At 37.5% G+C, this 15,094-nt stretch overlaps 1 protein-coding gene across 1 annotated transcript; it reads right to left on the reverse strand.

Moving 5' to 3' along the window:
• Positions 1-8,104: 8,104 nt before the first annotated feature.
• On the reverse strand, positions 8,105-8,884 carry LOC112170803 (putative F-box/LRR-repeat protein At4g15060). The gene has a single exon (XM_024308100.1). The coding sequence runs from the start codon at positions 8,882-8,884 to the stop codon at positions 8,105-8,107; it is 780 nt and encodes a 259-aa protein (XP_024163868.1).
• Positions 8,885-15,094: the final 6,210 nt, after the last annotated feature.

The raw sequence follows: 15,094 nt of genomic DNA on the forward strand, positions 1-15,094 counted from the left end.
CGAAATCAACAAGTGTTTTCAATAAAAGTTCCTGTTTTCCGAAATTTATATTTCCATTTTCTTTTCTCGGGGACTTGAAAACCTCCCTTCTTCTACATCCCACCTTTCTTATAACGTGGGTTCGATTCTTGAAAAGCGGAATCGTGGGGATTCACGCAATTAACGAACTAAGAGAGTTCGTAAGACTTCGGACTAAGAGTGTCCGCAAGCATCAATTTATGACCATATAAACATCATTGTTTCGGTCTAATCTAATCATTCTTGGAAATCGATTTCTTGGTAGCATAGCTCGGAAATCTTATTATTTAGTTGTCGTGGAAGTTTTAACTCCGAAACTAATATATTTCTTCTTCTTATTTCAGGATGTTAAAGCTTGATTTTCCTATCCTTGACTCAACTGGCTCGGAATATCATAGTTGGGTCACAGATGTTGAGAACCATCTCACCTCAAAAGGGATCCTACCCGTAATTCAGGCACCAAATCCCGAGCTCATATTTGAGCGTACAGCTACAAATAATTCCACTGCTCTCATCTTGTTGAGACGCCACATGGACAAATCACTTCGATTGGAGTACATGGCAATCAAGGATGCTAGAGAATTATGGGTTGCGTTAGAAGAGCGATTTGGTAATGTTAAGGATACCCTCCTCCCCGACTTGAAAGTTCAATGGAGCAATCTACGATTCGCTGACTTCAAGTCTGTAGCTGGATATAATTCAAAAGTTCTACGCCTCAAAACTATGTTGGGGTTCTGTGGACAACCTGTCACAGAGCAAGAACTAATTGAGAAAACTCTCTCCACCTTCCTCGTCTCAGCTATTTTGCTATCAAAGCAATATCGAACTGAATACAATACTGGACGGATCACAAGGTTTCATCAGCTAATTAATGTGATGTCTGTAGCTGAAAAACATGATAATATCCTCGTGAAGAATTATAATTCAAGGCCTATAGGAACTAAGAGCGTTCAAGAGGCGAATTATAATAATGCACCCAAAAGAGGGCGCAAGGAGCGGAACCCTAAAGGTAAGGGACACAACAGACGTTTTGATCCATATAACCACCCTACAAAGGAAGGTAATCGTCAGAATGAAGGATGAACATGTTGTAATACATGGCAACGTGGGAGAGGAGGCCGTGGGGCTCTAAGATGTGGAGGAGCCGCCCAAGGCCATGGGAATGGCGCCAACCCTTCTAGGGGATGCCACCCAAGTGCAAATAATACACCTCAATTAAGGGGAGGAAATCACAATGACATGTGTCATCGATGTGGATCGAGTGAGCATTGGTTCAAGCAATGCAATGCAAGCAAATAATTAGCTGTGCATTACAAGGCATATAGAGACTTTAGAGAGCATGAAGCCTATCTTGCCGAAGAAGAAGAAGATGGTGATGATGCCAACGTCAATCTCACCATAGCGGACTTCAAATATGACAAGAACTTGCACAAGGATGCTGCAGATTTTGATTAGTATAGTCCTTTATTTTTCCAAGAATTATGTAATGGCAATTATGCCTTAAATCAAGAATTATTGTATTAACTCTTTCCCTCTAGGTGTACTCAAGAGTAATTGTGATGTCTAGGCAAGGTTTGATATGAGAGAACAGTTTTAAAAGTGAGCAAAGGTCCACCAAAATCTCACCTTACCTAGTCACAACCAAATTGAAATTACCGAACGGATTAAGTGACTACGATTAGTCTACGATTTGATTTTTATGTTGGATTAGATTTTTGGTCATGAAACTTTGATGTAATCGTTGGCTATTATTAATAAAGTATCGATTTATTTTATTCAATGTCTTGGATATATTTTAATTTCAAACTTTATTATTTTTCAGTATTTTCCCGGAGAGCTAGATTGCCTTGTGGATAGTGCAACTACACATACCATCCTTCGAAATAGGCAACTATTTTTATGGATGACACCATCTCGATCTTCCGTGACTACGATGGCTGGATCATCTCAATTGATTCATGGTAGAGGACCAGCCTAATTTATGTTGCCAAATGGCACAGTTTTAAATGTCACTGATTGAAGCTCTTTATGCTCCTAGGGCAGGCAGAACCCTATTGAGCTTCAAAGATATAAGATCCAATAGTTTTCATGTGGAAACACATTGTGAGAATGGACAAGAATTCCTTTGCATCACCTCTAATGACTACGGACATAAACAATGTTATGAGAGATGATTTATGGGATTCCGACACATACTTTGGCATGACCGTTTGGGACATCCAGGTCGTGATATGATGATCCGTATATTAAAGACTTCACACGGACATCCATTTTTCAGAACTAAAAGAAGTAAAAATCAAATTTTGGACTCTGAAAGAGCCCCTGCGCCTCACGGCGTTGTTCACCCCCAAAACCGGCGATCCTTGGCCAGCTCTGCCGTCCCCTTGCGGCCTCAGGGTGGCATTGACACCACCAAGGCTCTTTTGTCTTCAAATTTTACTTCTCAAGTCTATTGTAACTTCGTGGCTCAACCAAAATCCTCCTTGGTTGTTTCTCAAGCCCATCATTCGTTCTGCAAAGCCTGCTCTTTAGCAAAATTAGGATCGAGACCATCCTATGCACATGACACTAAAGAAAATATTCTTACAAAGAATCCAAGGTGATATTTGTGGACCTATCCAACCAACTTCGGAACCATTTAGATATTTGGATTAATTTCAGTTTACCCCCCTGAGGTTTGGGGGTGTCATCATTTCACCCCCTGTACTTTCAATTTTGAATTTTTACCCCCTAAACTTTCCAATTTCAATCAACCGTGTCCAATTTCTACTATTCCGTCCAAATTCGACGTTAAGTTTGACTTTTGAGGGCTAAAATGGTCATTTCAACATAAAAAATTAAAAAAAAAAAAATTTTATTTTATTTTTCGGTTTCTTCGCTTTTTTTATTTTTTTTTATTTTATTTTTTTATGTTTCTTCGTTTTTATTTATTTATTTATTTTATTTTGTCTTCAACCTATACACCACAAGTTATAATAGGTTTATGAAAACAAAAAAATACTCTAGGTAGTTGAAAGCCGCTCGCTGGTCTACGATATTTGTGACATATCTCCGATAAAGTGAAGAATTTAGGATATATCCCTAATAAAGTGAAGAAATATCTGTAAAAAATAATTTTACACTTTATCTGTAAATAAATATCTGTAAAAAATGATTTTACACAGATATTTCTTCACTTTATTGGGGATATACAGATATTTATAGATAAAGTGTAAAATCATTTTTTACAGATATTTCTTCACTTTATTGGGGATATATCATAAAATTCTTCAATTTATTGGAGATATATCACAAATATCGTGGACCAAAAATGATTTTACACAGATATTTCTTCACTTTATTTGGGATATACAGATATTTATTTACAGATAAAGTGTAAAATTATTTTTTACAAATATTTCTTCACTTTATTGGGGATATATGCTAAAATTCTTCACTTTATCAGAGATATATCACAAATATCATAGACCAGCGAGCGGCTTTCAACCACGTAGAGTATTTTTTTTGTTTTTATAAACCTATTATAACTTGTGGTATATAGGTTGAAGACAAAATAAATAAATTAATTAAAAATTTTAAAAAAAAATGAAGAAACAGAAGGAAAAAAAAAACAAATTATTTTTTTAATTTTTAATTTTTTTTAATTTTTTTATGTTGAAATGACCATTTTAGCCCTCAAAAGTCAAACTTAACGTCCAATTTGGACGGAATAGTAGAAATTGGACACGGTTGATTGAAATTGGAAAGTTTAGGGGGTAAAAATTCAAAATTGAAAGTACAGGGGGTGAAATGATGACACCCCCAAACCTCAGGGGGGTAAACTGAAATTAATCCTAGATATTTTATGGTGTTGGTTGATGCATCGACACGCTAGTCACACGTCATGCAATTGTCAACTAGGAACGCTGCTTTTGCTAAACTCCTAGCCCAGATTATTAAGTTAAGGGCTCACCAGCCTGATCGTGCTATTAAGTCTATAATATTAGACAATGCTGGGGAGTTTATATCAAAAATTTTTGATGATTATTGTATGTCCATTGGGATTTATGTTGTATCCAGTTCTTCATGTTCACACCCAAAATGGTCTCGCAGAAGCCGCCATTAAAAGACTACAAATGGTCGCTAGGGCATTGGTAATGCGCACCAATCTCCCTATTTCTGCTTGGGGCTATGCAATATTGCATGCAGCTGTGCTTATTCGTCTGAGGCCTACTGCCACTCAACCCTTTTCTGCGTCCCAGATGGTGACTGGGTATGAACCTAATGTCTCACACTTACGCATATTTAGGTGTGCAGTATATGTGCATATTGCGCCGCCACAGCGCACCAAAATGGGTCCTCAACGACGATTAGGCGTTTACGTTGGATATGATTCTCCAACCATTGTCCGCTACATAGAACCCTTGACAAGTGATCTCTTTACTGCTAGATTTGCGGATCGTCACTTCCATGAGACAGTCTTCCCGTCGTTAGGGGGAGATAAGAACATAAATGTTCAACAGGAACGACAGGAATTGCCGTGGTCTATCCCCACTTTGTCTCATCTTGATCCCCGAACCACACAGTCTGAAATTGAAGTGCGGCGAATTCTTCATCTTCAGAATGTAGCAGAATCGATGTCTGATGCATTTTCTGATATCGCTAAAGTGACAAGATCACACATACCCGCTGCAAACGTGCCTGCAAGGATTGATGTCCCTAAAACTATAGGGCATGACGCCATCTCAAGAGTACATGAGCATGGCGGCAATGTCCCCTATATGGGTAATGCAATGGTCAGGCCAACGGCTCCTGCCAGGAAGCGCGGGAGGCCCATAGGTTCAATGGATTCTAGCCCAAGAAAGAAAGCGAGTTTGGCACAAAATAATCCATTAATCATCGATGTAAATAATCCATCTCATGAGAATATTCCAGATTATGGTTATGTGCAAGAGACATCATTGGCTGACGCTCCAATGTCAGAACCAACTCTAGAGGATAGAGAGATCTTCATGAATTACACTAGTGTACATGAGATGATGGATAGAAATTCTATGGCAATTGATGATGCATTTGCATATCATGCTGCAAAAGGAATTATATAATATGATGATGTCGAATGTCGCTCTGTCGAAGAATGTCAATGAAGAGCGGATTGGCCTAAATGGAAAGATGCGATCCAGGCTGAATTGGATTCACTAGCAAAGAGACAGGTATTTGGGCCTATAACGCAGACACCCCTAGATGTAAAACCTGTTGGCCATAAATGGGTCTTTGTTAGAAAGTGTAATGAGAAAAATGAGGTGGTTAGATATAAAGCTTGCCTCGTGGCGCAAGGTTTCTCACAACGCCCTGGAATCGACTACAAGGAGACATACTCTCCCGTAATGGACGTTATAACGTTCCGCTACCTTGTCAGTTTGGTAATTCCGAAAAACTTGACATGCAACTTATGGATGTGGTTACAGCATATCTCTATGGGGATCTAGATTCAGAGATATATATGAAGGTTCCAGATGGACTTCAATTACCCAAATCAAGTAGCTCTAAACCACAGAGCGCGTTTTCAATAAGATTAAAACGCTCACTATATGGATTAAAACAATCTAGATGGATGTGGTATAACCGTCTAAGTGACTACTTGATTGGGAAGAGATATATTAATAATGAAATATGCCCATGTGTGTTCATTAAAAGAAAAAGTTCCGGATTTGCAATCGTAGCAGTTTATGTCGATGACATGAACCTAATTGGAACTCTAGATGAGTTGAAAGAAACTGCTAAATACTTGAAATCCGAATTTGAGATGAAAGATCTTGGGAAAACACAGTTTGTCTCGGTTTAGAACTCGAACACCGTAGTGATGGGATTTTGATCCATCAATCTGCATATACTCAGAAAATCGTAAGGCGCTTTAATGAAGATAAAGCAAAGCCTGTGAGTACTCCCATGATTGGTCGTAGTCTTGAGCTAGGAAAAGATCTGATTCGTACAAAGGATGAGGAGGAAGAACTATTAGAGGCCGAAGTGCCCTATTTAAGTAGTGCAATAGGCGCATTATTGCAATTAGCTCAGTGCACAAGACCGGATATCTCATTTGCAGTGAACTTGTTAGCTCGACATAGCTTTGCGTCAACATGCCGCCATTGGATTTGTGTAAAGACAATCTTTCGATACCTAAGAGGTACGATTGATATGGGCTTATTCTTTCCCTACAGAGAGAAAAGGAATGACGGAAATTTGGGATTGGACCCCAAGTGGCAAAATGCCACCGTCCAAGGGTTGGTCGCCGGCCATGTTGCTGCAGCCAGCGCCGCCCATGGTGGCCGGCCTCACCCTATTCCCCTCCATCAAAACGACAATGATGTTTTGATGGGTTTTGCTGATGTAGGGTACCTCTCTGACCCTCACAAAGGTCGCTCCCAAACGAGTTACGTCTTTACCATGGGAAGCACTGCGATATCTTGGAGGTCTACAAAGCAGACCATTGTTGCTACTTCCTCAAATCATGCAGAGATTATTGCTCTACATGAAGCTGTGCATGAATGCATATGGTTAATGTCTGTAATTAGACATATTCAAGGAAGTTGTGGTTTGAAGTCTACCAACCTACATGCGTTTATGAGGATAATGCAGCTTGTATTGAGCAAATGAAGTTAGGTTTCATCAAGGGTGATAACACCAAGCATATATCGCCTAAGTTCTTTTATAATCAGCAACAACAATCACTTCTACAGATTGAAGTGAATCAAATCCGATTAGAGGATAATGTAGCGGACTTATTCACTAAGTCGTTACCTAAATCCACTTTCGAGAAACATGTGAAGAGCATCGGATTGAGAAAGTTATCCGAACTCCCATGATTGTAGCAATCATGGGGAGATATCGACATCAGGGGGAGCTATGATGTCTACATGTTCGATCTCGAAAAGTGAAGGACGTGTTGTACTCTTTTTCTCCTCCTCGAAGTAGTTTTTGTCCCACAGGGTTTTTTCACTCGAGCAAGGTTTTTAACGAGGCAACGGATGAAGCGTCACCACCAAGTTTGAGCGGCACAAGGAGGAGTGTTGAAGGAAAATCGACTTAGTGTGCCTTATCAAACTAGGAGTAGCAATAGGAGAGAATGTTCTAGAATTCCTAGTTCTATTCGGATTAGTTTTTCTTGTAACATTAGAACATGTACTTTGTAATCCCTATATATAGGGCTCATATTCTCAATAATGATACACAATTCAATCTCTCTCAAATATCTCATACTTAAATAGAAATGAATTAATTGACTACTAGAGCATGAGTTGTCGTACTGTCGATACCGGACAGTTAGAAAGTTTGACTTAACCCTAATCCTTTAGGCATCACCCATGTCTCCCTTTGACTATGACTTGACTAATAATATGGAAAGAATTTGGAACAATTTTGCATTCTAACAACCAACCAGTCCTCAATGATCTAAAGCACATTATGACGATCACATTATCATCAGAATTGCAAAGGGTGCCATATCCAATACAAAGAGTTCCTCAGCTTACTATCTTTTGCCACTGCTGATGACGGATTTTCAGTGATCATGACCTTAAGACTTGTTAGACTAGGCAGTAATGGAGGGAAGGTATTTTTGTATTCTTCTGGGAAAATGAGAGCCTACAATATCCAGAATTAGCCAATTAGAATGGGAAATTATTTAGTGACACACAAACTGACATAAACATGTATAAGCTGATAAGCAGATTGAACATGGAATGTCAATCAAAACCTATACCAAGCGTATAAACTCACCTCAACATTATTGGCGAATAGTCTTATTTCTTGGCAGGAACCAAATTCTTTCAAGAAACCTTTCAGAGTGGAAAAATGTTTCCACGACAAGTCGAAGGTGCTTTGCCAGTCCTAAAGTCGGATTATAGCCTTCGATAAATTTGGAGCTTCCATAGAAAAGCAAGAGTTGAAATATCCAAAAAAAATTAAAGTAAGCAGATTTGGAGTATTGATTGTGATCTTCACACTGCTGTGGCATCCACCTAATTCAAACTCTTGAAGGTATTGAGCATTGACGTTGATATACTTCAAGCTGTGGGAATAAATTAAGGTGTGGGACCCCCTTCTCGGGTCACCCACATAAGGCAACCCTCTTGAGGTGCCTATATCTCGAATCGAGTGTAAAAGATTCCAGATTTATTCCTGTAACTCGAATATATGAAAACATGCAGTCCCTAACTTCCAATGTTTTGAGATTATTATAACTTGAACTAGTATAGAGAAATAGTGTTGCAAGTGACATTTTGCCTCGGTCAATTAGAGAACATGAAGTTAGTGACAAATACTCCATGGAAGGGCACTCCGAAATCAATCTATGTATAACCGAGTAGTCCATGCGCACAGTCTTGAGGGACACATATTTCAGGGAAGGAAGGCTCAACTCGTTAGAGATCTTATCGATTGCTACATACTCCAAATTTAATGTTGTGATAGATTTTCCACCAAGGTTTTCCAAGGATAAGTAGTAGTAGTCTGGCCAGATACTTCCAAGGCTGATATCTAGTTCTTTTATGCTTCTCATAACTGCAAACCTTACCCATATATCGACTACAGTAACAGTTCTACCTTCTCCATGATATCTCATGTGAAGCCGGAATTTATCCAAGAGTTGTTTGTCTTTCAGACAGAATTCCAAATACCTTTCCAAGATGTTGATGAACTTTATGTTGTCCTCGTCATCAGTGTGTGTACCTCCCTGGTCGAAATCTATAACAGGGGACAAAGGCCACACTCCTTCCCATTGTTTGGAAAGAAAGCTCATGCGGAGGGCAGATTTGGTGGGAAGGAGTGACTGGATTTGGTGGATAACAAGGTTGGGTAAGTGAGGCTGTATCTTGTCCACCACCACCATCACTACTAGAATTCTGTTCATTTACATCAGTCCAGAACCGATGTAAAACTAAATTCTGACCGATTTCTTTGTGGCTGATGTAAAAGATATAGACATCACTTTAAGCACGTCACAGACCGATGTCCTAGATAACGACCAACATCGCTTCTTAAACACAAATCGATGTATAATCGTTACAATCATCATAATTTTGTATGTTAACTATATTTAATTCTTCATATTTTCATATTTTATGCTTAATAAAATATATCTCGAACAATATCTAAGTGAACATTTAAATCGATTACAATTTCAGAAATGATGTCTGGAACCCTTCTAGACATCGCTTGTTGTTTCAAAAACCGACGTGTTGTTTCATTATATACATCGCTTTTGTTTTATAAAACCAATGTTCTTTGTTTAATGATACATCAGTTTACTTTATGGTAGGTGATTTGTGCGTTGACAATAGATTACGTTTTGGTATTTAGAAATCGATGTGCACTGGTTTTGGGTACATCAGTTCTGTAAACACAATTCGATATATTGATAACATAAGACATCGATTTTCAATTTGGTACTGATTTCTAATCTCTCAACTGACATCGTTTTCCTTGGCATTACTGTTTTGTTATGCTTTTATATACTTCACTTTATTTTGACAAGCATAATGTGTAAAGTTTGCATCTAGCTGCTGTTGGGAAAAGAAATGCATTCCCATCATCCAAAAATTGAGGATTTCCATTAATTTCTTTTCAAATTCATGATTCAACATAGTTCACAAAATAAAACCTCAAAACTTACAAAGGCTAGCCTAGACATTTGATCCAGCTTTAGAATTCTTATCTGTAGCCACTTTAGTAAACCCTATTGGAATTATTTCAGTGTTTGGAGCAACCACACAATACTCAAGAAGGATCAGTCTCAATAACCTTGAACTCGACACTCCTCATTCCTCCTCTCACAATCAAGAGATCACCCTTCCTCACTAGGGTGTAGGCCTCCAGGAAATAATCTGCAACATATCAGAAGAGTACGTAAAGTATAATCAATTAGCAACTTCTGGTCTCTGCCTACTGAATGAAGTATAATCATGAAGAAATAAGTGCAAAAAGGAAGCTAAAGTAAACCTGGGCACTGAAAGACTTAAGGGGGTCCTTATCTTCCTTGAATTTTTTCTTGAATACACGGCGACCAAGGTTGGCAAGCTTAACTCTCTTGCTGGCTTCTTTAGTTGTTGCATTCAACAGATAAGCAGGCACAACTCGGTGAGAAGCAGGGGGCTTCTTGCTCAGAACCTTGTCATGTTTCAACAGATCTGCACAAAAAAAAAAAAAATTAATAATGCTCATGTCTTGCAACTTGAACTAATACAACGAGTATAATATAAGACTCAAATACATCCAACCACAGAAGTTTGGTACCTAGATCCTTTCGGTTAGCTACATATTTAAGCTGATTACTTCTCATTGGCTGATTACTTCTCAATAAAAATGGCCTAAAACAAACAAACAAACAGAGCACCAAGAAATCACAGGAGTGCTATGGGAAAACCAATTCCTCCAGCAAGCTGTACAACAGTAATAGAATTTCTGTTGTCCTATTGACATACAGCATAACAGGTACAAATGACCATGCATATAATTCCCCATTCATTTTTAAGCCTAAAAAACGTGTGTTACATACATTCGACTAGACTCAACATGTATCTAACTGCAAAACTGATGCTACCAAGGAAACAACTTGAGTACATGACAAAAGACCCTGATTAACTTTTGTATAAATAACAAATATAGTATATATCAATCTGTACACAAATTTCAATACTCAAACAACACAAGCCATCACAATTGAACTTGTTGTAACTCAAATTGCCTATTCAAGACCCAGTAGCAATTCTCATGTTCTTGGAAAACCCAACACGAACACCTACTTTTTAAGAGAGAGTGAAGAATAAAAATATTTATTCTATAGCAAAATAATATGTAGCAAATTATATAGCTTATATTTAAGAAGCTACAGAATAAAAATAATATGTAGCAAAATATTTTAACCCTCTATTCACTACTAGATCCTTTCGGTTAGTTATAGAATTCGGTTAGCTACATATTTAAACTGTTTGTTTGTTTGTTTGTTTACTTCTCAATAAAAATAAACTGCCAAATAAATTTCCAAGTTCAACAGATGTGTAAAAGTTTTGGTTAGCTATATATTTGCCAAATATATATAAACTATGCCATGTGTAAAACTTTCTCTAAGGTAACTCCTCAACAGTGGTTGATAATAAAACCAGTATCAATAATTTGAGATTAAAACATGGTGACATATGCCAAACTAATAGTAATATATATATCTTCAATAACTATAGAAAAGTCAAACTAACAGAACATATGCCTAAGATTAAAAGTAGACAGGTATCATATGCTTACTTGTCAAAGAAGCAGATCCACTCCCACCGTCAATTTCAACATCTTGTGTCAGTAGACCTTTATGGGGAATTGAATCAAACTTTCTTGAGTCATAATCATCTTGAAATGCACTACCAGAAAATCTTGTGAATAAAGAGTAAATAAAGGCCAAGCAAAAATAATACAATATCGTAATAGAATTAAAGAAAGAAAAATACTACAGATAAGTGTGGTTGGTGATTGTGTAGATGTATTCAATAGACAAAATAATCTTGAAACTTTCAAAAAGAATTGAGGGGAAAAAAAAAAGGACCTCAGCTACAGTAGTTCTACTCTCAACAGATGCAGCAGCATGAAGTGCATTAGACAAATCTTTTCTCATTTCTTCAACCTGTTTGATGGCATTTTTTATGGTATGATCGCGGTCAAGTACAAGTGAGGGCATTATTTTCTCTTCTTACAATTCTCTTTTAGCATCAGCCCACTGACTTTGATAAGGAAAATCATAATTTCAAGTTGTTAACACCCAAACAATAGTCCTTTGAATCTCAATAATATGGTTCCAATTCAAAAGGGTAATAACATAAATTCAAAACAACAATAACACAGTTCAATTAATCAACCAGTTCAAAAAAAAAAAAAAACAAAAAAAAAAAAAAGCAAGTTAAGGGCCTAGGATTAAGTCTCAAATGAAATTCATAAACAAGATTCAACCCAACGTACATAGTTAGCCTTGAACTAAAAGCTAACACTAACTAACCACATTCCAGAATATAATTCATCAAATGCTCTCCAAACAAGTAGATACAAATATACATTCCCAATAACATTGAAAAAGGATACAATGTAGATGGACACAAGAACATTATGTATAAACACTGTCCTCATATAAATAGGGCCTCGTAAAAGTCTTTTTGAGCTTCTGTGAGTTCACAATAAATCAAAGTTGATAGTGTCCCAGGAATCAACATCAGTAATAAACTTTAGGCAATGAGACACATAACACAATAACAAACCTCAAGCAACTCCCTTCAAAATTATTAATACAGTCTGCAAATCAAAGCCAGTCATCCTAAGTTGCCAAATCAAAACTCACAAAAGACACAAATAATAATATGCCAATAAATCATGTCACACCACACAGATAATAAAAATGGAGCACCATAACATATATATATATATATTCAATAATTCATACATATTTATAAGTACCATACATAAATTAAATGCTAAGAAAATAGCGCAGACCATTAATGTTTTTCATCTTTATTTTTTGTGTGTGGCATTCCTTATCTTTCTAAACCTTTCAGCTAAAAGATGAAGCAATGGAGCATAGGCTGTGCTCTTAAATCAAATAAATCTAGAAAACCCCCATGATCACAAAGAAACAAGAAACTTTCACACCATAAATATCTCAAACCTAATAAAGTAATTCTCTTTAGAGATATTGAGTAGCATAGTTATTGAACCAATAAGCTAAACAGTTGCAGGATATCAGTGTCCAAACCTGGAGCTAATCTTCATTGGTATGCCACTATAAGTTACTCTTTTCTTTTTTTTTCTTTTTTTTAAGCACATACTAATTGCCAGAGGCTAAATGGTATGTAGAAAGTGGAATAAAAGAAAGGGGGAACTGATCCTTCCCTCCTCTACACATTAGTAGAACTTATTTCTCCTATCAAGAAGCAACGTTTGCAGGTGGGGCAATCGAAACACAAATGTAAACCAAAGATATAACAAGCATTACCAAAGGATCCAAAAAGCTTCGAGAAATAATAAGAGGCAATACATCTAAAAAAAGTCCCAGAGCTGTTTCTGACATTGCAAAAACCTGCAAAACCATATTAAGAAATACAAGGGATTATAGCCAGCAACTAGAAAGACTGAATAACTCAGGCTTCTGATTTTCCTTTAAAAGGTACAGGAAACAATCTACATATATTTCTAGATGCAAATCCTAATTGCATCCCACAATAGCACTAAAGCTGCTATTAGTAAAACTTTCTTACTTCAAATGGGAGGTAAATTGATAAACCTACCAAATTCTCAGTTGCAACACGGAGTCTACCATGGACGGAAGCACCAGCCCCACCTCCCATGATAATTCCATTCAAAATTGAAATCTTCAATGAAGGGCGAATACAAGTGTGGAGAACTGAGGTAGTTTGTATCTCTTTACTGCATAAGACCCAATTAACTTAACATGGCTAGCATGGTAAAATAACTCATTCATCACCAACTATTCTCAAAAAATTATTACTTGGGTGTGAAAAACAAATAGCTAGGGATTTTGACCAATAATGAACTAACCTGATATTACAATTAGAAAAAACATTAGGGATGAACATTATACCTTCTGTAGCACTCTTGGATGAGGAGCTGAGAAGAGACATGCATCATTGATTGCAGGTGCGGAAGGAACCGAGTGAGAGGATGACCCTACAAATGTTAGAATAAAGCAATTATAACCAAAATTTCATAGCTCACAATTTCAATTTGTACAAGTTAAGATTGGAAGGAAGCAAGAGAGCACATACCCAAGCTGGATTTCACTTTCTCCAGAAATTCACAGTTCTTCAACCCACCCACAAACTCGTTGCTTCTTAAACTCTAAACAAAAACAATCATACTTCAACAATAGCCCATAAATCCATACAATAATTTTGCCCAAATGAAAACAATAGCCCACAAAAACAATCATACCTATAAAGATTACTTCGTCCCCGACCGGTGACTCGCAGCACTGTCCAACAATGGAATCGTAATCGAATCCTACAAACCCCGCAGTGACCTCCCAGTCGTTCTCTGAAGCCACTAGCACCGAATCATCGCCGCTCTCTTCCAGTCGCCGAGCTTCGATTCAAAGCACTAAGACTGAACGCCGTCGTTTAGAACGGCTTGGATGATGTCCTCATCCTCCTTGAAGCAGCGGCGTCGTCGTCCTAGTGGGAGGGCCGTGAGCTTCTCACTGGACCAAGTCGATGACGAATAAGCCGAGGACGGTAACAATGGCGGCGACTTCGACTGAGGAGGAAAGGCTCGAGTTTGTGAGGAGCTCGTGTTTGGGAGAATGGAGGTCGAGCTAGAGTCAAGACGCACAGAGCACGAGTTAGGGTTTCTATTTTGGGGTTGGTCGGGTTTTTTTTCTAAGTGTTGAAATTTTAAGTTTTAGAACCCGCTTCCCCAAAATCACTTAAACACTTAGCGCTTCCACCAAAATTTGGTTCCCGCAAATTTTGAAACAAAAATATAGATATCAGTCATTTTAAGAACTGATGTTAATGATACACATTTAAATAGGTATTTTTTGAAAACGATGTAAGACTACTTTTTTACATCGTGGGCAAGTCTGACCGATTTAAATGTTATGATGTAAATGAACAGAATTCTAGTAGTGCATGGGGATTTGGTCATCTTGATCTTCTTCATCGCGTTTTACTATTTTTGTATTTGTAGCCTTGTCTGGTAGGTGCACTAGGGTTGTAGAAGTGGATCCAACTCATCCAAGTTTATAAATAGGGAAAATTTCACAAACAGTACATCAAGTAAAGGCCACTAATAAACTTATACATAATTTTCTAAACTGATCATTTTAGTACACGAAATCTGAATCTCGACCCACTATCCATACATGAAGTTAATGACGTCGTTAACTTTATGTCATTTTTCATTTGTCAAGGGGTAGTTTAGTACTCTCTGACTCTGACTCTTCTTTTTGGTCAAAAACAAAAAAAAGGTTCTTCTCTCTCTGACTCTCTCTCTCTCTCTCTCTCTCTCTCTCTCTCTCTCTCTCTCTCTCTTTCTCTCTCTCTCTCTCTCTCTT

Source organism: Rosa chinensis, chromosome 6 (assembly GCF_002994745.2).
Source record: "Rosa chinensis cultivar Old Blush chromosome 6, RchiOBHm-V2, whole genome shotgun sequence".
In the NCBI taxonomy this organism is placed as follows: Eukaryota; Viridiplantae; Streptophyta; class Magnoliopsida; order Rosales; family Rosaceae; genus Rosa; species Rosa chinensis.

Bases quoted from the DNA above. Each gene is read 5' to 3' on its own strand.
- LOC112170803 (XM_024308100.1), bottom strand. From the start codon at position 8,884: ATGGTGGTGGTGGACAAGATACAGCCTCACTTACCCAACCTTGTTATC.